This window comes from Dromiciops gliroides, chromosome 3 (genome assembly GCF_019393635.1).
Source record: "Dromiciops gliroides isolate mDroGli1 chromosome 3, mDroGli1.pri, whole genome shotgun sequence".
Taxonomy (NCBI): Eukaryota; Metazoa; Chordata; class Mammalia; order Microbiotheria; family Microbiotheriidae; genus Dromiciops; species Dromiciops gliroides.
Window position 1 is genome coordinate 622,445,993 of NC_057863.1, and position 21,396 is coordinate 622,467,388.

A 21,396-nucleotide genomic window follows, 5' to 3' on the forward strand; every position below is an offset into this window, starting at 1 on the left:
TCTTAATGGTTCATTTAAAGTCTGTAATATATCATTTTTTAAAAAAAGAATTTATAGGGGTAGCTAGTTGGCACAGTGGATAAAGCACTGGTCCTGGATTCAAGAGGATTTGAGTTCAAATCTGGCCTCAGACACTTGACACTTACTAGCTGTGTGACCTTGGGCAAGTCACTTAACCCCAATTGCCTCACCAACCCCCCCACCCCCACAAAGGATTTATAAGTATGAACACAGCACTAAGAACATTTGTGACTCTAAAAGCAAACCTCTTTTCCACTAACAACTTATACAACAAATTAGGACAAAGTCTTTGTAGTTTGAATCTTGCTAAATTGTCTTGTGCTAGTTGGAAAAGCACAACAGTCAAATACATACAAGGAAAACAAAGAGCAAACACACTCTAATACTTGACATTCCCAAAGAGCTCTTTATAGTCTTTCTTTTAGGGGCCTCTAAAGTTAAGGAAATTATATTTGTTCACCTGCTATAGTCACTATAAACTAGCTGTTCATCTCCTCCCACCTCCTTAGCTATACCCTACAAAACAACGAAGCAAAAGCACATTTAGTTTCTTCCCATCACTTCTGATTTAGGTTTCAAAGGAATTTTCAAGAATTAATGAACCACACATATGCCAGTAAAGTCTAAGAACACCAGCATGAAATGATGGGAATGGTTTCCAAGCTATGCCAATCCTGTCTTAATAGCCCTATTAAAGAAAAAAAGAACACCTCTTGATTGGAAAAGTTTGACATTTCTATATTGCTTTGTGTTAAGAGACATCATCCAAACCAAAGTAATGAACAAAAGTTCAGTGGCTTATGCAAAAAAACACTAACAAAAATCACAGCAAACAAAGAAGCAGAACACCACCACTGAAAGCCTCTCCAGCTTCCCACCATCAAAGCCTGATGGCAGAGAGAGGGGGCAAGAGACTCATGCCACACCTCCAAGAGCAGCAGCCTTGGACTCCTGTGATCCTTTTACAGCTACCACAGTGAGCCTGGGAATAGAGGTTGTCTTATTCTTTACACTTATAAACCTGGTGGCTAGCATGGAGCCTAGCACACAGTAGGTGCTCAACAAATGCTCATTAATTGAAGATCTCCTTGTGTCACCAAGTGGAACTCTGAGTAGCTAGGGCATATAGTGGATAGAGAGCTGAACTTGGAGTCAAGAAGACTTGAGTTGGAATCCTGCCTGAGGCATTTACCAATTGTGTAACCCTGGGTTAAGTCTCCCTCTGCCTCAGTTTCCTCATCCAAAAAAATAAAGATATTAATATAGAATCAAATGAATTAACATATGTAAAGTGCTTAATTGATCTTAAAGCACTATATAAATGTTCATCATCATAGCAGTTCCCAGACCCAAAGCAATTTTCTTTCTTCAGAATGAATAATTCAGGAGGATACAAGTTTCTATTATCTGGTACTGGGACAACTATGGCATCTGATGACAGAGAAGAGTTCTTCATTAACATGGGCAAGCTTTAAAACATAGATGCTAGGACGACCAAGGGTCCACTAAAGCCACACATACCCAGAAAGTTGAGGGAGCAACCAACCCAAGGCCATCTCTGCTCCCTCCCCATTTTTAATTTGTGGGCTACCTCAGGACTAACGTGAGGTCCTCAAGGCCTCCTCGTTAGAAAAGCATCTGAAGGCTGGAGGTCTAGGACATTTGCACTTCCCGACGTAAAATCACCTCTATTTTGTCATAGAATGAGAAAAAGGCCTAGAAAATGGTAAGAAATGCTGACTATATATCCGTTTTAGTTCAACATTTGTGTTAACATCCTTATCCTCTCCGACAGTGGAAGACTAGCAACACAAGACGCCTTCTCTATTGGGATCTCCACTGCCAAGTCATTCACAAAAAGTCAACTTATAAGTCATTTTCCATTTTCTCACCTCCTCATCTGCAGAGAGCAAGGCTCCTTTTAACTTATTGAAATACTTATCGGTGTATGAGACAGCATCACGGGCCCTATGCAATGCGAAGTCCCAAGTGCATCGTTTCCTCTGCTCTCTGATCTCAGATAAATTAGCATTCAAAGCAAAGTACCACCACTCCTGGCAACTGAAATATTTCACAATAATAAATTATGTTATAAACAAAGAAAAGGCCATTGATTCAGCTGATTATCTGAAATATTTTCCCCTTAATTCCAGGCTCCTACCAGGGAATTCAGGGTCACTGCCCCTTGCTACCCCTGAATTTGTGCTCATTAAACTAATACTAGCGTAAGCCAAATATATCTAACCAGGAAGGTCAATCACTGACAGTTTTATATTAGATTTCCCAAACCAAAAATCAATGACTTCTCATTTTTCTTGTCATTGCTTCTCTCCAATGACATAAAGAAATGATAACTACATGGCAAAGCCTATTTTATGGTGATTTTCAAGAAATTTATTGCTAAAGGTCTAATGTGGAAAACTTCTTAGGAAGTGAATGAAAATAAACAGAACCCAGAAATGGGAGGGGGGAAACTTATTACTAGGAAACTCTTGGAAGCACTTTACTGTGGCAGTTAAAAAGTTGGATCTATTCCAAATTATCAACCTAAAGTATCTAGGTAAAAGGCTGTAAGGAAAAAGCTAACACAGAAAGAATATGTGACTGGACCAAACTCCAGCAAGAATAATCTTCAACTTAAATGAAGCTGACTAAATCTCACCAATTCTTATGACACTCTTGTAGAAGGTGCCCCTAAAACTACATCAATGGACAATAAAACAGTCCTGTCCCTCTAAGAACATGATATGTCTATTGGGCTCTTCTGTCCATGAGCTCTGTGCTTAAATAAAAGCACACATGGCCTATTTCTGAGCTCTGTATACGTGTGGTCAAAGGAAATCCAAGAGATCAATTTCATAAAATCTATCTTCCAGACAGCGGTTAAAAATCTCAAAGTGCTTACTTCTCAGATATTGCTACTTTGGGTTTCCATTTTCGAAATTTCAACTGCCTCTCCTTTCGATCCAGCTCCTTAAGGAATGCCATAATCTGTCGATACTGCAGCTTTTCATAGGAAGAGGAGGAAAACCAAGTTAAAAACAATTTCTTTCTTCTCATTAATCAAGATATCCATGCATCTTAGAAAAGCACTGCACAACAGGTAATGAATTCCAAGTCAAGCCTTATGTTATCATGTTTGCTCAATATTCAGGGCAAAGTTGAGGGGTGTGTGTGTGCCTGCGCACACATGTACTGCAACGTCCCACAGCACAACTGCTCCATGTACAAAAGCGTACTGGGAGCAACTGTGAGATGGGAGACTGAGCACTCACACACCCAGATACCTGCTTTCTGCCCCAGAAAGGAGGGGTGTCGAGCCTTGCTGGGCTCTCACTCTCCACTTCACACACCTAACAGGGAAAAGAAAGGCTCCCTAGCAGAAGGAGCCTACCTGAGAAAGTTTCAGGGGGATGGTGTCCAGGTGGATATCACATTCAATACGAGGAGTGTGCCGGGACCTCAGAGGCTCTTTGGAACAATTTCTCTTCAAAAGTGCAGAGGCACACACGGGCTCTAGGATGTAGTGGTGATCACGGCTTTCCATGCTCTTGTCCATTGCTTCCTGGCAGTCATAAGCAAATTTATTCTGTTTAAATCATTGTTCTTTGATGGGTGTCTTTGTTGGGTTTTGCTAATGTCTGGTTTGTTTTGTTTTTTACATAATTTTAATCTACAAGTATTTAAACTAAGCTAAATTGGAGGCAAAATGTGTCACAACGGCCTTTTCTAGATCAGAGTTACATCTGGGGAGGTGCGATTTAACCTGGAGTATACTTGAATACAAGGTACTAATGAGCTAACTTATAAGGAAGTTCTACTGAACTATGTGACAATATTTAAATCCCTTATTCAGATAGCCAAAAAAAAAAAATGTTTCTGAGACCACTTAAGTGTATCTAATTTTTTCCTACTTCATCACAAACTATGAAACATAAGGTTACAATTGCTTTGAAACGATATTGTGAGGGGCAGCTAGGTGGTGCAGTGGATAGAGCACTGGCCCTGGAGTCAGGAGGACATGAGTTCAAATCCGGTCTCAGACATTTGACACTTACTAGCTGTGTGACCTTGGGCAAGTCACTTAACCCCAACTGCCTCACCAAGGGAAAAAAAAAAAGACATTGCTAGAGTTACCCTGAATGTAAACTTTATATTTTTAAAAACTCACACTTACTCATCCTTATTCTATAAAGCAGGGGTTTCTTAACCTTTTTTTGCATCCTGGACCCCTCTGACACTCTGGTGAAGCCTCTATGGATCCCTTCTCAGAAGAATGTTAAGTTCACAAAATAAAATAAAGGATTGCAAAGGCAGTCAAATGTATTGAAATCATTGTCATAAATTTTTTAAGTTGATGGGCCTCAGGTTAAGAACCCTTGTGTTAAATTCATGCCAGTTGAAACGGTACCTTGGGGCTGACACTCAACATGGGCAAACACTTGCTGCCTCCATTTTGAATCCTAGTGAGGAAGAGAGGTCAATGACTCTCTAGCCCTGTCCTTGACCACTCTGAGGAGCCAAGTCCCTCTAACAGCCACCTACCTGTAACTCCACTTGAGGCAAATCCCCCAATAAAGTGCAATCCACATCCCAATAGATACTGAACTCGGCCACATCTAATGCCTTTTTCCTCATTAATTTCTGTATCTAAAGTAGAAAAAAATGGGGAAGATAGTGGAAGTCAGTGAACCAAACCATGGTCCGAATATACCAACAGGAATCACAGACCCACAAAGAGCATGGTATGTATGTGTACACACATGCACGCATGCACATGCTCGAGCTCTCTCCGTCTCTCTCTGCAGTGAAATAGGTCTAGACCCAGAGCATGCAGGAGACCCTGAATGTGGCAAGGTTGAAGCACCCCCACCCCCACCCCAGCAGACATAATTTGTTGTTTGTTTGCACCTTAAGCTGGATTCCCTGTGTGTCCTTGGGAGACAAGACAGGCACCAGCCAGTCTGTACCAGACTGGGAAAATGCTTGTGCAGCTGGGGTCCTTTGCAGATAAGCGGACCCTCCTATCTTCATAGTCTTAGCAGTTTCTAAGGAAATAGAATGGGGCTTTTGCCATAGCCTCGCTGCACCCCTTCAGGAGGGGTTTTGTCCTTTTCTCACTTATGATTTTTCCCCTTCCCATGCCATGTCCCTTCCTGTTTTCTCCTCCTCTTTTTGTTGTACCGTTATAAACATGCAAACTTCTCTAAGGACTAGGAACCTTTGGGTTCCCATGCAAGTTCATTTCTCTTGGAGTAAACCTGATTTTCACCTAAGTCTCATGACACTGTGATTGCCTGCTGATGACACTAATAATGGCAATGACAGTTCATTATTTACCTATCGATTAAAAGTATGCAAAGTACCTTCCTTACAATAGCTCAACTGAGTCTCATAACCCTTTGAGGTGGGAACCATAGGTATCTGAACTAGGGATAAGACTAGCCCATTCAGTTAAGAAGATCTGGCCACTCAGTTAATAAGAGTTCATGGTGGGATCTGAACTCTTTCCAATCTGTTCTGATGTGTCTCGTATTAACAACCCACAATGAAGACAAATAAAGAATAACCAATTCTCTGGCCCATTGCTTGCTACCTTTTTGTTCTTAATATTTTATACTTACAGGCTCATTCACAGCATTTTGCATAGACACATTTTTTATGCAGATGCCAAATGCAAAAGGGTGGGAAGGATTGGTTATATCATCTTCAAATCGCAAATGGACATCTTGAATTTTCAACTGGAGGGGAGTGAAGACAGAGATTTATTACTAAGATACGAGTTGCTAGTAAATCATTATAAACAACTAGTCTTTGGAGCACTTAAAACCCAGCATAATTTTCTTCCTTTTTTTTAAAGTAATAAACATTTTTATTTATAGTTTTAGGTTCCAATTTCTATCCCTCCCTCCCCTTCCCCTTCCCTGAGATGGTATACAATCAGATATAGGTCATAGATGTACGATTATGTAAAACATTACCATATCTAAGTCATTTTGCATAAGAAAACTTGAATAGAAGAAAAAAATGAAAGAAAGTGAAAAATAGCATGCTTCAGTCTGCGTTCCATCAATGTCAGTTCTTTCTTTGAAGGTAGATAGTATGTTTCATCGATAATCCTTTGGGATTGTCTTGGATCATTGTTTTGCTGAGAATAATTATGTCTTTCACAGTTTCATCAAACAATATTGCTGTCTCTGTATACAATGTCCTCTTGGTTCTGCTCACTTCACTATACAATTCATACAAATCTTTTCAGGCCTTTCTGAAATCATCCCAACATAACTTTCATACTTATCAAATATACCCATTATGTATAGGACTTTATGGCATTCATAATTAAACCATGAAATCTGGAAAGAAGACACTTTCTTTGGGTTAGTGTGAGAAGAAAGAAAGAACATTCTCTTTACGTACTTTATACATTTTGCTCCCTTTATTTAAACTCTCTGGTCAGTTATGCCACAGCACAGTAACATGGCAGACTGTCAACTCATCTTCCCTCCCCTGTTCTATTGCCACAGGCTACCTGGGACAAGCAACATCAATAGGACCTGTCACATTTTTCTTATCTCTCTTCCTCCTTGTTACACATTATGCTGAAAATGTTGAGGTGTTTTTCCAGGTTTGATAATTCATCTTCTTCCCTTATGGTAAGGACACGGGAGCTAAAAGTCAAAATGCAGCCAGCCCCAAAACATCAAAATAAAAAAAAATCGATAGTATCTAAAATTAAAACTTCCTGAAACAGAATTTAACACCAAAACTTCAGATGTTCCATTCCTCTCAAGACAATTCCAAATGGGATAGTTTCTGCCTATTCTGATGTCACCTGTGTATACCCTTAAAAAAAGCTAGACAGTGTAAGCACAGCTAATTCTCATAACATCATGCAAATTAGCAGAGAAGCTCAGGGGACAGGTACAGTATTTAAAGAAATCAGGCTGAAGGCAAATCAGAATATCAATAAAAACAAAACGTATTGCCAAGAACATTGTGACTGTCGTTTTTCAGTTGACTACTGTTCCCTGCCATTAGGGATATCATCACAATGGAACTGATTAGGAGGGGAACAGATGTTAAATAATTTAGTTTTCATAATCCAAAATATATTCCACCTAGAAAGACAGCGTGCTATACAAAGATTCGATTATGCCATACATGGAAATATATGCTTTGGCTCATTGGAATTAGAGGTGGAAGTAGCCTTAAGAGATCCTGTTGTCCAATCACTTCATTTCATAGATGAGGAAAGTGAGGACCAGGGTAGTTAAATAAATCAACCCTGAAATAATGCAAAAAGAAAATAATAGAAAATAAAAATAAAAAATATGCGCACAATGATTACAACTACAATATGGGAAGAAATATCTATATGCAATAAAAAAAGAGAATTTAGAATAATCAAATTTAATTTTAATGTTCAATAGCTTTCTTATCTTGCAGTTGCTTTTATTAGGTTTATCAAAAAAACAACTATAATACAAATGGCATAAGATCCAAGAATTAAAGCCAGAAGATCTTCATTAGAATGTAAGCTCCTTAAGGGCAGGGACTGTTTTCATATTTTTCTTGGTATCCCTTTTGCCAGGGCAGCCAGGTGGCACAGAGGATAGAGTACCAGGTCTGGAATCAGGAAGACCTGAGTTAAAGTCTGGTCTCAGGCACTTACTAGCTATGTGATCCTGGGTAAGTCACTTCACCCTGTTTGCCTCACTTTCCCCATCTGTCAAATGAGCTGGAGAAGAAAATGGCAAACCATTCCAGTATCTTTGCAAAGTAAACCCCAAATGGGGTTAAAAACTCAAACAGGACTGAAAAACGATTTAACAATCCCCTTTGCATATTAATATGAGGCATTTAAGAATTTAGCCCACCTCGCCTCTCCCCTTCATTTTACAAATGAAGAAACTGAGGTCCAGTGAGATCAGATAATCTGCCCACACCAGTGGGATAGTTGGAATTCTATTTCAGGCCCTCTGATTCCAATTCCAGTAACCCTTTCCATTGTACCATACTGCTACCTTAGGAAAAGTGCCAGGACAAATGCATAGCCCAACACCCAAACTTTTCCCCATGATCTATTTCAGTACATCTGACTAATACCTAAGCAGAAAGTAAAAAGGGATGGAATGAAATGGAAATAAACACTGTACTGGAAGCAGGGGAGAACCTTCATTGGGCTCCAGGGCTGAGAACCTGATTTTCAGGTTTTGCATTTGGCACAGTCTGAAAAATGGGTAAGCCTGACCAGCATTCTGTACTAGCTGAATCCACCTGAAACTCAAGTTATGAATCTGAAAGACCCCTTTCCCTTCCCACGAGCAGCCAAGATATGTGGCGGCACTCACTTCGATGTTCTCCACGATCCTGGTGACCACAGAGGCTGTGACAGAGTACCAGTAGGATTCTCCTTTCTGCTGACGCTCATTCTGAAAGGGAGAGAGATGGCATTGGTGGCTTTACACACTTGCACTCATTTAACAAAGTTTGTCAAGATCCTGTCTTACTTTCCACTTTTCTTCCAGGGCTTGAAGTAACGCTCTCTTCCGCTCCCTCTCCAACAGCTTCTCCTTTTCATCATTGAAATCCTGTGGTTTCTCAGGGGCACCAATTAAATGAAGCTTTGAAATGGAGATCACCCAAGGGTCCACGTGAGGACGGTAGAAAGGAATCTGAAGGGTTATCTTCCCAATAACACCTGGCAGAGATAGAAAAGGACTCTTTAAAGCCTGTGAAAACTCCCCCTAGGCAAGGTAATGACAAAAGTGTTTGATAAGTAGGAATAACAAGAAGAGATCAGAAGACAGAAAATTGGAGGACCAAAACGAAAGGCAAGATGAGTTCTATTACATCAAACGTAACATCTACACCTGAAAAAGACCCCTTATAGTGAGTTATTTGTGTTGATTCCCTACTAGACATGCTTTAAGATCCAAGAACAAAGTTCATGTAGAACCAGAAGGTTATTTAGAAATGGTCTATTTCAATGGTGTCCAAATTAAATAGAAACAGGGGCCCCTAAACCTTACATAAGGATCCCTGCTGGCTACATACTGTTAATGTGTTATTTATTTTTTTAAATATTTCCCAATTACATTTTAATCTGTTTGGGGCTGAACTAAGATCTCTTAAGTGACTCGATCAATGTCATAAACCTTAGCTCCCCTTGGTACAGAGGGGACATGCCAGAGCTTGAGGTCAACATCCCTCCCCACCACCCTGCCCCTGCACCTCCACTGCCAGCATCACATTATATTTTATATTTTATTATGATATTATATTTTGTATAATATAATCTTTTTTCTCTTCCCCAGAACCTATGCCTGCTTATCCCTATACTTGAGTTATAGGAAGAGCTTTTAGGATACATTCTTTAATTCTCTTAAAGCCACAAGTGTTACAAGAGTAAAACTTAATAATTACTTTGATAATTGAATCACTGCCTCAATTAGAGACCATAAGCTTCATATGACCAAAAACTGTAATGTATATTCCACAAAGCCTAAGATCACAGCTGAAGAAATATTTCATGATTAACTGACTGATACATCTTAAAGAGCTGCTAATATAAAGTGGGGTTTTACTTAAGTTTGGCCCAGTGTTATTAGTTGTGTTATTTTTAAAGCTACCATTCAGTAGGTTACCTAACACTGCAATAAAAAAAAATTAAAAGCTCATAGTTTTAATTCAATAGTTTTTCAACTCTTAATTGTTTTTCCTCTTGCCCTTGTCACCAAAAAAAAAGCAACTGTTTGTTTTACATATTTTGTTTAAAATTTCATGTGTCCATGTCTCTCCCTTATAGAATGGATCTACTGCTTTGCACACCAGCACTTAACATGATGCCTGGCCCAGAAGAGGCACATGCTGATGGCCCTGTGTGCCCAGGCAAGAAATCCAAAAGCAAGGGTGAGAATGAGAGTTGGCAATAGAAGTGCGGGGGCAGAGGAGGGGTGGGGGGGCTGATCTCAGGCTCCAGCATGTCTCCTTTGAACCAAGGGGAAGTAAGGGAAGAGTCCACACCCTTAGAGGGACTCTGGTGAAGACCAGGCTAATCCCTCCCCTCTAGCCAAACCTACCTGCTTTTACTTCAAATGGTAATTCCAGTTCTTTTAAGGCATCTTTCTTTAGGGGTAAGTTTTCCAATTCAACCGCACCTACAAAAAAATCAGAAGAACATACTATAATGACCTCATTCCAAACAGCCAAAGCGAAGAACTAGGAAATGAAAAGCAACAATGAAAAGTCATATGTAATCAATAAGACAAGAGAGAGAGAGAGACAACTCATAATTAAAATGACCTTCTCAAGGCCTTTTCTAACCAAGGAGTCATTGGTCTCTCTTCTGGAATGTCACCTATGCTTGCACAGAAGTTAGAGCCTGGGTTTTTTTTTTTTTACATGTTACAATCATGTTAAACCTATTTCCACATTAGTCATGTTGTAAGAGAACAATCAGAACAAAAGGGAAAAAAACACAAGAAAGAGAAGCTATAGTTTTTAAAACATCCTATTTACTTCTCTCAAAGTGCCAGCAGCCACTACAAAGGTTGGACTGAATCCCAGGATGGGGAAGAGCCAACTTGTCCCCTGCCCCCACTACAGCCATTCTGCAAATCTTTAAGAGCAAATCACTAAACAGTATCTAAACCCAACAGGTCAGTAAACCTACTCTAAGAATAAGACATGGAAGAAAGTGTCTGGCACACAGAAGTCACTAAATTGACATTTGTTGACTAAAAAAGCTGTATGTTTTCTTTTATGGGTATCACGTATTTGAGTACTTGTGTGTTTATTTTGTATGCTGTTGATCTGCAATAAAACTAATACTGTATTCAAAGAAAGGAGAGATAAGGCATAATGGGGAAAGTGCTGAATTTGGAAGAGTTGTAGGGTCTGGCCCTAATATTTCTTACATGTGTGATCTTGGGCAAGTTATTTAATTTTATGAGGCTCAGTGTATAAAGGCTCTAGTAAATGATGGAGAGAAGTGGTCACAGAGGAGACGATGATCTTGAATGGCCCTTTCAACTCTAATTCTATGACCTGGAGGAAAATATTTTGGCTATTCCTGAATAAGTCCAATCATCGTATTTTTAAGACCACTGCATGGACTGTAATAGTGACATCATAGTGCTTTGCTTGGATTCTTTTATCAGCACTTTAATAGACCTGGGATGTCATCCATCCATGCGTAGGCATTCCTTCCAACACTGCAGATTGCAGCCTCAGACTTTTGGGACACATGTGCATGTGTGTGTGTGTCTGTTTGTCTGTCTGATATTTAACCCTCACGATAACCCTATGAGGTCAATATTAGAGGAAGGATTTGATTCAGGTATTCCTGACTCCTAAGTATTCTGAGCTCTAAACAACCAACTTAAAAATGAGCTTTGCTTCATCCTTTCCAAAAGTTTGTCATGCCGGGGTGGGAGTGGGGATAAGCTCCCATTCTCTATAAAACGCTCCAATAGTGAGAGTCTCAAATAGCCTCTGACAACCGAAGCCCAACTCCTGGCCTTCTCGTGGTGGAACTGTTTCCACTAACAGGAGAAGGGGCGAAGGCGAGTCACTGGCGCCTTAAAACCAGTTGCTTCGGGTAGGTAGGGCTCGTTAGCCTTGGCAGGCAACCTGCCACGGGGAAGGAAACCCTGATTTTAAACCTCTGCTGCCTTGCACCTATACCCATATATGGGAAAGGCTTCGGGAGTTAACCCCGAGGAAAAATCCTTAGTTGGAGTCCCTTAGTCAGTTGAATGTTGGACATCACATCCCTCTGGCAACTCCTACGGCAACACTGGTACCAAACTGTATTGGCTCTGCCTCTCCTTTGGATCCACCCATGTCGCAGAGAGGGAAAACCTGCTGCATGGGCAACAGCCTGTTTTCCATATTGATCTGCCCAGGCCAGTGCCCTGGAGAGGACACTCCAGCTACTCCTCATGGGGTAGATACAACACGGGATACGGCAGTTACCGGTTATAAGTCACTCAGGAGCTGCGGCTCCTGTATCAGACTGCACAGCCACACTGTGGCCTGTGGGTCTTCAAGGCGCTGATCCATGGTTGTCCACAACTGGTGGAGGCCTACTACTAAGCATGGCCTGCACTTTAACCAAAGGTAGAGTTAAAGATACAAAGGGTTCAATGACAATCCCCTCTCTGAGTTGGAAGAAGAATTGAGCATTGACATTTTCAACCTTTCTCTCTTAAATCAGCTTAAAATGAGAAAAAGCACACAGCTTTTTTCCTCCTTTGATCTATATCATTTCTACTTGAAGCTACCCTGGCTCCTCTATCTAAATCCACAGGTGGATTCCGCATTGCTTTGGTTGTTCTGTGGCCCTTTGGAAGGAGAGGAAATTCATAGCCAATCAAAAAAGCAGAAGAGTTAAATGACAAAAAAGCAAAGGAGAGCTTTGTCGATGCTCCTTCACCTTAGGACCTTCCCTCCGATGGGAGCTCCAGCCAGTTTCTAGCTTGTTCATACCTACTGTCTGCATGTTGTTTCCCCTATTACATTGTCAGCTCCTCGAGAACTGGGGCTGGTTTTGAGGTTGGTTGGTTACTGCCTTTCTTTGTATCCTCAGTGCTGAGCACAAGGCCTGGCAGGCATTTAATAAATTCTTAGTGACTGGACTGGACTTAAGGTTGGGGGTGGGGGGAGGAGAGGAAAAGGGGAAAAGAAAGGTCAGACACTCCCAAACAAATGCAGAGGAAGAAGAAAAAGAACATTTTAAATTTCATTGATGGTGTGGGAAAGGTTCCTAAAGATTCAACATTTCTAATCCCCCTATCCCATGCTGGCTGGTCAGACGAGTCTGTCCTCACTCCAGTCCAGCCTCTCCTCAGCTGTCAAAGAGACCTTCCTAAAGCTCAGCTCTCACTGTCATCCCAGTAAATTCCAGTGTTCCCTTTCACCTCCAGGATCAAATCAAACCTCTTCTGTCTGGTGCTTGAAGCTGCCCTCCCCTTTCGAGTCTTCTGATTCCCGGACTCTTCCATTGGGTGGCCTGGCCCCCTGTGTTCCTCTCCGGACTCCAGGCCTTCTCTCTGGCTGTTCCTCATGCACGGAGCATTCTCCCTCCTCTTCTCCACCTTCTGCCTTCCTGGGCTTCTTCCAAGCCCCAGCTAAAACTCTACCTTCTGAAGGAAGCCTTTCTTCATCCCTATTGATTCTAGCCCCTTCCAATCTGTCCTGTATACAACTTGCTTGTACAGAATGCTGTCTGCCCCATTAGATTGTGAGATCTTGAAGAACAAGGGCTGTCTTTTACCTTTCATTGTACTCCCAGTGCTTGGCTTAATAAATGTTTGCTGACTGAATGTCACAACTCTTCACCTTGAGAGGAAATAACCCTTATCAAGTTTTTTAAAACATGATTTTTTTAATTTTTAAAATTCCCTATGCCAATATCTCTATCCTCATTTCCTTCAAGTAGACTGCCAAACACATTCACAAAGCCCCATGTTTAGCATTTTCCTTTAATCTAAAAATTCCCGCTCTACAAATAGCACAAAATCTATGTAATAGAACTGAAGTTAATTTAGAAACTGTTGCATTTCCTGTGTGTCTCTCCCTTCTGTTCTGAAAGTCAGGAGAAAAAAAAACCCATATAAATGCAATCTGACTTTAAAAAAAAAAATACAAATAAGAGCACTTGAGTTTTTGTATATGGCCAAACAAAGGTCAACTTTTAATAGTACCTTATGGGGGCAGCTAGGTGGCACAGAGGATAAAACAGAGGCCCTGGATTCAGGAGGACCTGAGTTCAAATTCGGCCTCGGACACTTGACACTTACTAGCTGTGTGACCCTGGGCAAGTCACTTAACCCCAACTGCCTCAACAACAACAAAAAGAAACAACAAACCTTATGTCACATTTGTATGTGGAATAACAAAGGAATATGAGATCAGAAGGAAAGGGAACAATCACAGAGTGAGAGCAAAAGCAAGAATAATGTTACTTTTTTTTTTAGTGAGGCAATTGGGATTAAGTGACTTGCCCAGGGTCACACAGCTAGTAAGTGTTAAGTGTCTGAGGCTGGATTTGAACCCAGGTACTCCTGACTCCAGGGCCGGTGCTCCATCCACTGAACCACTTAGCTGCCCCATAATGTTACATTTTTAAAAATTAAATTCACAGGGGGAGGCTCAGTCAGTAAAAATCTGTTACTAATGAAATAGCTGGTGAAATAAAGTAGGATCATCAGGGTAACCCACTGGTCTATCCTGGATGACCTATGACTATAAAAAGCAAACCATTTACAATTATAATACAGTGAAAGCAGTAGATTTCGTTATATACAAACTTACTTGAATTCTATTCAATACAGATCTATCAACTGCACTTCCTATCCATTCCAAACCATATTATTTTTACCCACATCTGCAAATTTCCAACTCCCTTTTGATCATTTTATCTCAGTTGAAAATAGGATGCCTTATAATTGAAGCAAGTAATACATTTTAAAGCATGCCTATGAATGATAGTTAAGATTTATAAAAATAACTACTACAATCCCACCAAAAAAGGATTTATAGAATCACAAAATCTCAGAGTTGGAAGAAATCCAAAAGGCAAGCTAGTCCAATCAATTAATCAACTAACAAGGGCTTGTTAAGCACCTACTATGTGCCAAACACTGTGTGCTAGGAATTGGGATTACAAAGACAAAATGAAACAGTACCTGCTTACATTTTAAATCGTATCCAAAGTAGATAAAAGGAAAGCTTGGAGAAGAAGGCACTAGTAACTTGGGGGAAGCCAGGAATGGGTGTGGTGCTTGAGTTGTTTTGAAGAAAAACAGGGAGTCCAAGAAATGGAGCTGCTAAGAAAATGCACTCCGTGTACAGAGAAGAGTCCATACAAAGGCATAGAGATGGAGTGTCATGTGTGCGAACATGAGACACAATGGCCAGGATAGCTGGGCCATAAAACTCACAGAGGGATGCGTAACAAGCCTGGAAAGATATGAGGAAGTCAGGCTGAGAAGAGGAGGAACTTATGTTTGATCCTGGAAATGACAGGGAGCCACTGGAGTCTTCAGAGTAATGAGGTGACATGGTCAGACATGTGAGACCGTTTGGAGGAGGAACTGAGCCAGGGACACCAATTGGCAGAGCACTGAGGAGATGATGGGTTTAAACTAGGACCGGTAGTGTCGAAAAAGGATACAAGTGAGAGATGCTGTGGCAGCTGACTGGATACGTGGGAGAGTGAGGAGTTATAGATGATACGAGACCAAAAGGATGATGATGACTTCACCACCAAAAAGAGGGAAGTCTAAAAGAGGGTTGGGTTTGGAAGAAAAAGAGAGTGAGCTCTGCTCTAGACATGGTGGGTATGAGATGCCAACAGAACATCCAGATCAAAATACCCCATGGGCAGTTAATGGTGTAAGACTGGCATGAAGAAGAGCTACTAGGACTGTACACTGATTTGAGATGATAATTCAACCCTTGGGAACTGACTTGGTCACCTGGAGTAAAGAGAAAAGAAAAGAGGGCCCAGCATGGAAGCCTGGGAACCTCCCATGTTAGGGGGTATGAATGATGGAAATAAAGACCCAGCAGGCTGAGGAGGGTCAGACAGGCAGAGGAGAACCAAGAAAGGGAAGCATCAGGAAAACTGGAGAAGAGGAATTATCTGCAAAGAGAGAATGGTCAACAGTGTCAAAAGTTACAGCAAGATAAAAAAGGGTGAGCAATGAGAAAAGGCCATTAGATCTAACAAGAGATCATGGGTAACTTTGGAGAAGGAAGTTTCAGTTGAGTGATGAAATGGGAAACCAGGCTGGCAGAGGAAGTAGGAGATATCTTGTGAGAAGAGAGGAAATGGAAGAAACTAGTGTAGACAACCTTTTCAAGAAGTCTGGTAGAGAAAGTGAGCAAATAGGCCAGTAGCTAGTAGGTATGATAAGATTACTAAGAGTTTTTAAGATAAGGAGACAGCAAATTTTTTAGGCTACCAGGAAAGAATCAGTAACTAGGGAGAAACTGAAAAAGAGAAAAAGGAGAAGATGCTGGGGGCAATCGGCTGGTGAAGATGGGAGGGGATAGGAGATAAGGTATTTATATAGGCCTTGGTAAGAAGAAAGGCCATCTATGGAAATGGTTTACATGTATAACCTATATCTGACTATTTACCATCTCACAGTATTTCGAACTCAATACTTTAAAAAAAATGTTATGATCTCTTTGGGAAAAAGACCCAAAAGTGGTATTGCTGGGTCAAAGGGTATGCACAGCTTTATAGCCCTTTGGGCATAATTCCAAATTGCTCTCCAGAATGGTTGGATCAGTTCACAACTCCACCAACAATGCATTAGTGTTCCGCTTTTTCTACAGCTTCTCTAACATTTATTATTTTCCTTTTTTGTCATATTAGCCAATCTGATAGGTGTTAGGTGGCACCTCAAAGTTGTTTTAATTTGCATCTCTCTACTCAATAGTGATTTAGAGCATTTTTTCATATGGAAATAGATAGCTTTGATTTCTTCATCAGAAAACTGCCTGTTCATATGCTTTGACCATTTCTCAATTGGGGAATGACTTGGATTCTTATAAATTTGATTTAGTTCCCTATATATTTTAGAAATGAGGCCTTTATCAGAAGTACTGGCCATAAAAATTGTTTCCCAGCAATACCACTTTTGGGTCTTTTTCCCAAAGAGATCATTAAAAAAGGGAAAAGGACCCACATGTACAAAAATATTTATAGCTGCTCTTTTTGTGGTGGCAAGGAATTGGAAATTGAGGGGATGTCCATCAATTGGGGAATGGCTAAACAAGATGTGGTATATGAATGTAATGGAATTCTATTGTGCTGTAAGAAATGATGAGCAGGAGGAGTTCAGAGAAACCTGGAAGGACTTGCATGACCTGATGATGAGTGAGATGAGCAGAACCAGAAGAACATTATACACAGTATCATCAACATTATGTGTTGATCAATTGTGATAGACTAGATTCTTCTCACCAATCCAATGGTAGAAGAAAGTTCCAAAGGACTCATGATGGAAAAGGCTCTCCAAATCCAGGAAGAAAAAAAAAAGTAACTGTGGAATATGGATGCTGATTGGACCATACTATTTCTTTTGGTTTTGGTGCTGTTGGTTTTCTGTTTTGAGGTTTTTCCTTTTTGCTCTGATTCTTCTCTTATAACATGACTAATGCATAAATATGTTTAATGTTATTATGTATATATAACCTTTATCAGATTACCTGCTGTCTAGGGGAGGGGGGGAGAGAGGGAGAAAAATTTGAAATTGGAAATCTTATATAAACAAAATGTTGAAAACTATTTCTACATGTAACTGGAAAATAATAAAATACTTTTATTTAAAAAAATGTTTTTAAATAAATGCTTGGAAGCCTAAAAAATGTTAAAAAATTATTTGAGGGGGCAGCTTGGTTGCACAGTAGATAAGGCACTGGTCTTGGATTCAGGAGGACCTGAGTTCAAATCCAGATTCAGACACTTGACACTTACTAGCTGTGTGACCCTGGGCAAGTCACTTAACCCTCATTGCCCTTAAAAAAATTTATTTGAACATGTAATTGGGGAAAAAATAAAATATATTTTTTTAAAAAGAAAAAAGGCCACCTCTTATCAGAGACTAAAGTAAGAGATAGGAGAGAGTAGAAAATGACATCAAGGAGTTGTGAGATGATGGGGAGGAAGAAGATGCTCACAGAAAAATGTCCTGTTTTTCTTAATAAAATATAAGACAAAGTCCTCGGCTGAAAGGATAGAGCAAGAATGTTCAGGGGAGGAGTTAAGGAAAGAAAAGAAAGTTTAGTATAGTCATGCCCAAGTGGGTCCAAGATGTACTGAGACAAGAATGACACTGCCCCAAACTGGTCATTCAGCTCTCACTTGATGTGGAACCCACTATTTTTTCAGGTAGACTGATCTTAAATCTTCTTCTCTGACACTTCTAGACATTCCTCCCAGTTCTGGCATCTGTGGGAAATTCTAATCATGCTTCCACATGATAGCCCTACAAACATCATGTCCTTCCCCACCTCCAAGAGTTCTCTCCTTCCGATAAAACAGCCCTAGTTCCTTCACTTGATATCCACATGGCAAGATGATGAAGGTCTTCACCATCCTGTAAATGAGCTCTAGCTTCTCAATTTCCTTTTTATGCAGCCCTCCAAAACTGAACACAATACTCCAGATGTATTCTGACCAGGGCAAAGCACAACAGAGGTATTAGCTCTCTTATTCTGAATAATACCTTCTATTAATGCACCATGAGAACACATTACCTTCTTTGGCCGCCACCTTATACTGCTGACTCTGATTAAGTACAGAAAGACTATCGCCTCCCTGGTTCTAGACACTACAACTCTCTTAACACTGAATTTTTATTTCAATAAACACAGTGCTGACTCAGTGAGCATTGAGTCCAGTGAAAGCCCTGGATCTTTTCCAGATAAACTGAAATCTAGCTATGCCTCCCCCATCCCATACTCATGAAGTTGAGTTTTTGAACCCAGGCGTAAGACTTTACATTTATCCCCACTAAACTCCATCTTAATATATTCATCCCAATATTCTAGCCTGTCAAAATCTTTTTGGATCCTGTGCCATTCTGGGTTAACTACAAATTTCATAAGCATGTCACATGTATGTTTATCTAAATCACTAATAAAACTATGAAGGAGCACAGGGTCAAAGTCTAATCCCCGTGACATTCCACTAGAAAACTTCAAGCTAACATTGAATCACTAGTGACAATCTTGGGGGTCCAATCATTTAACTGGTTTGGAATCATCTAACTATAGTATACTACTGCCTATTCTTGTTTGTAGATCCTTTTTATTTTCCCTAATATAGGCACTGTGTCATCAAGATCTTTAAACAACATGCTGAATGAGTGAGCTAAGTAAACATTCATTGGCCTATACCCAATGGTCATCCTTTATGAAAGAAATGTTCTCTCAGTACTTTTCCATCCACCAAAGACTTCTCTGGCATTGCATTTAGAATCTGAGAATCTCAGAGCTGGGAGGGACCTAAGAGATTATCCAGTCCAATTCATACTTGAACAACCTCTACAACATTCCTGATAAGTAGCTATCCAACATCCACCTGAATCAGGAATAGGGAACTCCCAACCTCCCAAGGCAGCACTAATCGTTAGGAAATCCTTCCTTACATGGAGCCAATCTCCCTCTGCAACCTCCAACAATGACTTCTAGCTCTGCCTGGAGAGGCCAAGCAAGACAAGTTGAATCTTTCCCATCCCCTATCGGCTACCTTTGAAACTGCTAGCATTTATTCATTCCCGGAGATGCATTCCAATCTCCAAAGTTTATCTTCCATAGTTAATATGCTTGGCAGAAATACTTGATGTACAGCAGACAGAACTTCTTAGAAATAACATTGTAGACAAAAAAGGAAAATAATAAATGTTGGAGAAGCTGTGGGAAAATTGGAACACTAATCCATTGTTGGTGGAGCTGTGAACTGATCCAACCATTTTGGAGAGCAATTTGGAATTATGCCCAAAGGGCGATAAAGCTGTGCATACCCTTTGACCCAGCAATACCACTTTTGGGTCTTTTTCCCAAAGAAATCATGGAAAGGGGAAAGGGACCCACATGTACAAAAATATTTATAGCTGCTCTTCACGTGGTGGCAAGGAATTGGAAGTTGAGGGGGTGCCCATCAATTGGGGAATGGCTGGACAAGTTGTGGTATATGAATACAATGGAATACTATTGTGCTGTAAGAAATGATGAGCAGGAGGAGTTCAGAGAAACCTGGAGGGTCTTGTGTGAGCTGATGATGAGTGAGATAAGCAGAACCAGAAGAACATTGTACACAGTATCATCAACATTGAGTGTTGACCTACTGTGATGGACTATATTCTTCTCACCAATGCAATGGTACAGAAGAGTTCCAGGGAACTCATGATAGAAGAGGATCTCCAAATCCAAGAAAAAAAAAAAGAACTGTGGAGTATAGATGCTGAATGAACCATACTATTTCTTTTGTTTTTGATGCTGTTGTTTTTTTCTATTGAGGTTTTTCATCATTGCTCTGATTTTTTCTCTTATAACATGACTAATGCAGAAATAGGATTAATGTTATTATGTGTATATATATATATATATATATATATATATATAAAACCTATATCAGATTACCTGCTGTCTAGGGGAGGGGGGAGGGACGGGAGGGAGGGAGAAAGATCTGAAATTGTAAAGCTTGTATGGACAAAAGTTGAGAACTATCTTTACATGTAACGGAAAAAAATAAAATACTTTATTAATTAAAAAAAAAAAAGAAAGAAATAACATTGTAGACACTTTGCATTTTCCATGACCTCTGGCCTCCAAACAAATGAAATCATCCCTTCCTTTACACAGCATTCAGACACAGTGGGGAAAGCTCCAGCTTTGGTAGCAAACAATATAGGTTCAAATCCCATCTCTAGCCATCATAAACGCCCTTGGGCAAGTGACTCAACCTCAGTGGCCTTAAGTATCTTATCTGTAAAATGACAAGGTAGCTCTAGATAGTCTGAGATCCTTTTCCAGCTCTAGACTCATGGGCCTTTGACCTTAGTTTCCTAATGTGAAGAGTCTAGTTTAAATCCAACCATTCTGGAGAACAATTTAGAACTACGCCCAAAGAGCTATAAAACTGTGCATATAAAACTGGATATACCCTTTGACCCAGAAATACCCCTACTAGGTCTGAATCCCAGAAAGAGCAAAGAAACAGGAAAAGGACCTATTTGTACAAAAATATTTCTAGCAGTTCTTTTGTGATAGCAAAGAATTTGGAAATTAAGGGAACATCCATGAATTGGGGAATGACTGAAGAAGTTGTAGTCAATGACTGTGATGGAATACTATAGTGCTGTAAGAAATGACAAGGAAGGTGGCTTCAGAAAAACCAGGAATGATTTATACAAGTTCATGCAAAGTAAAGTGAGCAGAACCGGGAAATCATTGTACACAGTAACAGCACTACTGTACAATGAACAACTGTGAAAGACTGATCAAGATAATGATCCAAGATAATTCCAAAGGACCCATGATGAAAAATACTATCCATCCCCAGAGAGACAAAGTATGACCTCTAAATGAAAATGAGGGATACTTTTTAAAATTTCCTTTATTTTTCTGGGGGGTTTGGGGTCTGTGTCTTCTTTTACAACACACCTAATGTGGAAAAATGTTTTACATAACTTCACATGTTCAATCTATATCATAAACTTGCCTTCTTAAGAAAGGGGAGGGGTAGAAGAGAGGGAAAGAATCTAGAACTCAAATTTATAAAAAAAGGATTGCTACATTTTTAACATGCAACTGGGAAATACTTAACAAAATAAAAATATATTTAAAAAA

The 21,396-nt window shown here is 40.1% G+C and overlaps 1 protein-coding gene across 5 annotated transcripts in view; it reads right to left on the bottom strand.

Moving 5' to 3' along the window:
- VPS13D (vacuolar protein sorting 13 homolog D) overlaps nt 1–21,396 on the bottom strand; it is a 338,497-nt gene that overhangs the window by 311,097 nt on the left and 6,004 nt on the right. For all 5 annotated transcript variants that reach the window (XM_043991354.1, XM_043991352.1, XM_043991351.1 and 2 more), the window contains exons 3-10: nt 10,104–10,181; nt 8,532–8,722; nt 8,373–8,453; nt 5,646–5,762; nt 4,567–4,671; nt 3,416–3,586; nt 2,927–3,027; nt 1,914–2,082 (exon numbers count right to left, since the gene is read on the bottom strand). In XM_043991354.1, coding sequence (XP_043847289.1) covers nt 1,914–2,082; nt 2,927–3,027; nt 3,416–3,586; nt 4,567–4,671; nt 5,646–5,762; nt 8,373–8,453; nt 8,532–8,722; nt 10,104–10,181 — 1,013 coding nt within the window. The remainder of the gene's footprint in view (nt 1–1,913; nt 2,083–2,926; nt 3,028–3,415; nt 3,587–4,566; nt 4,672–5,645; nt 5,763–8,372; nt 8,454–8,531; nt 8,723–10,103; nt 10,182–21,396) is intronic.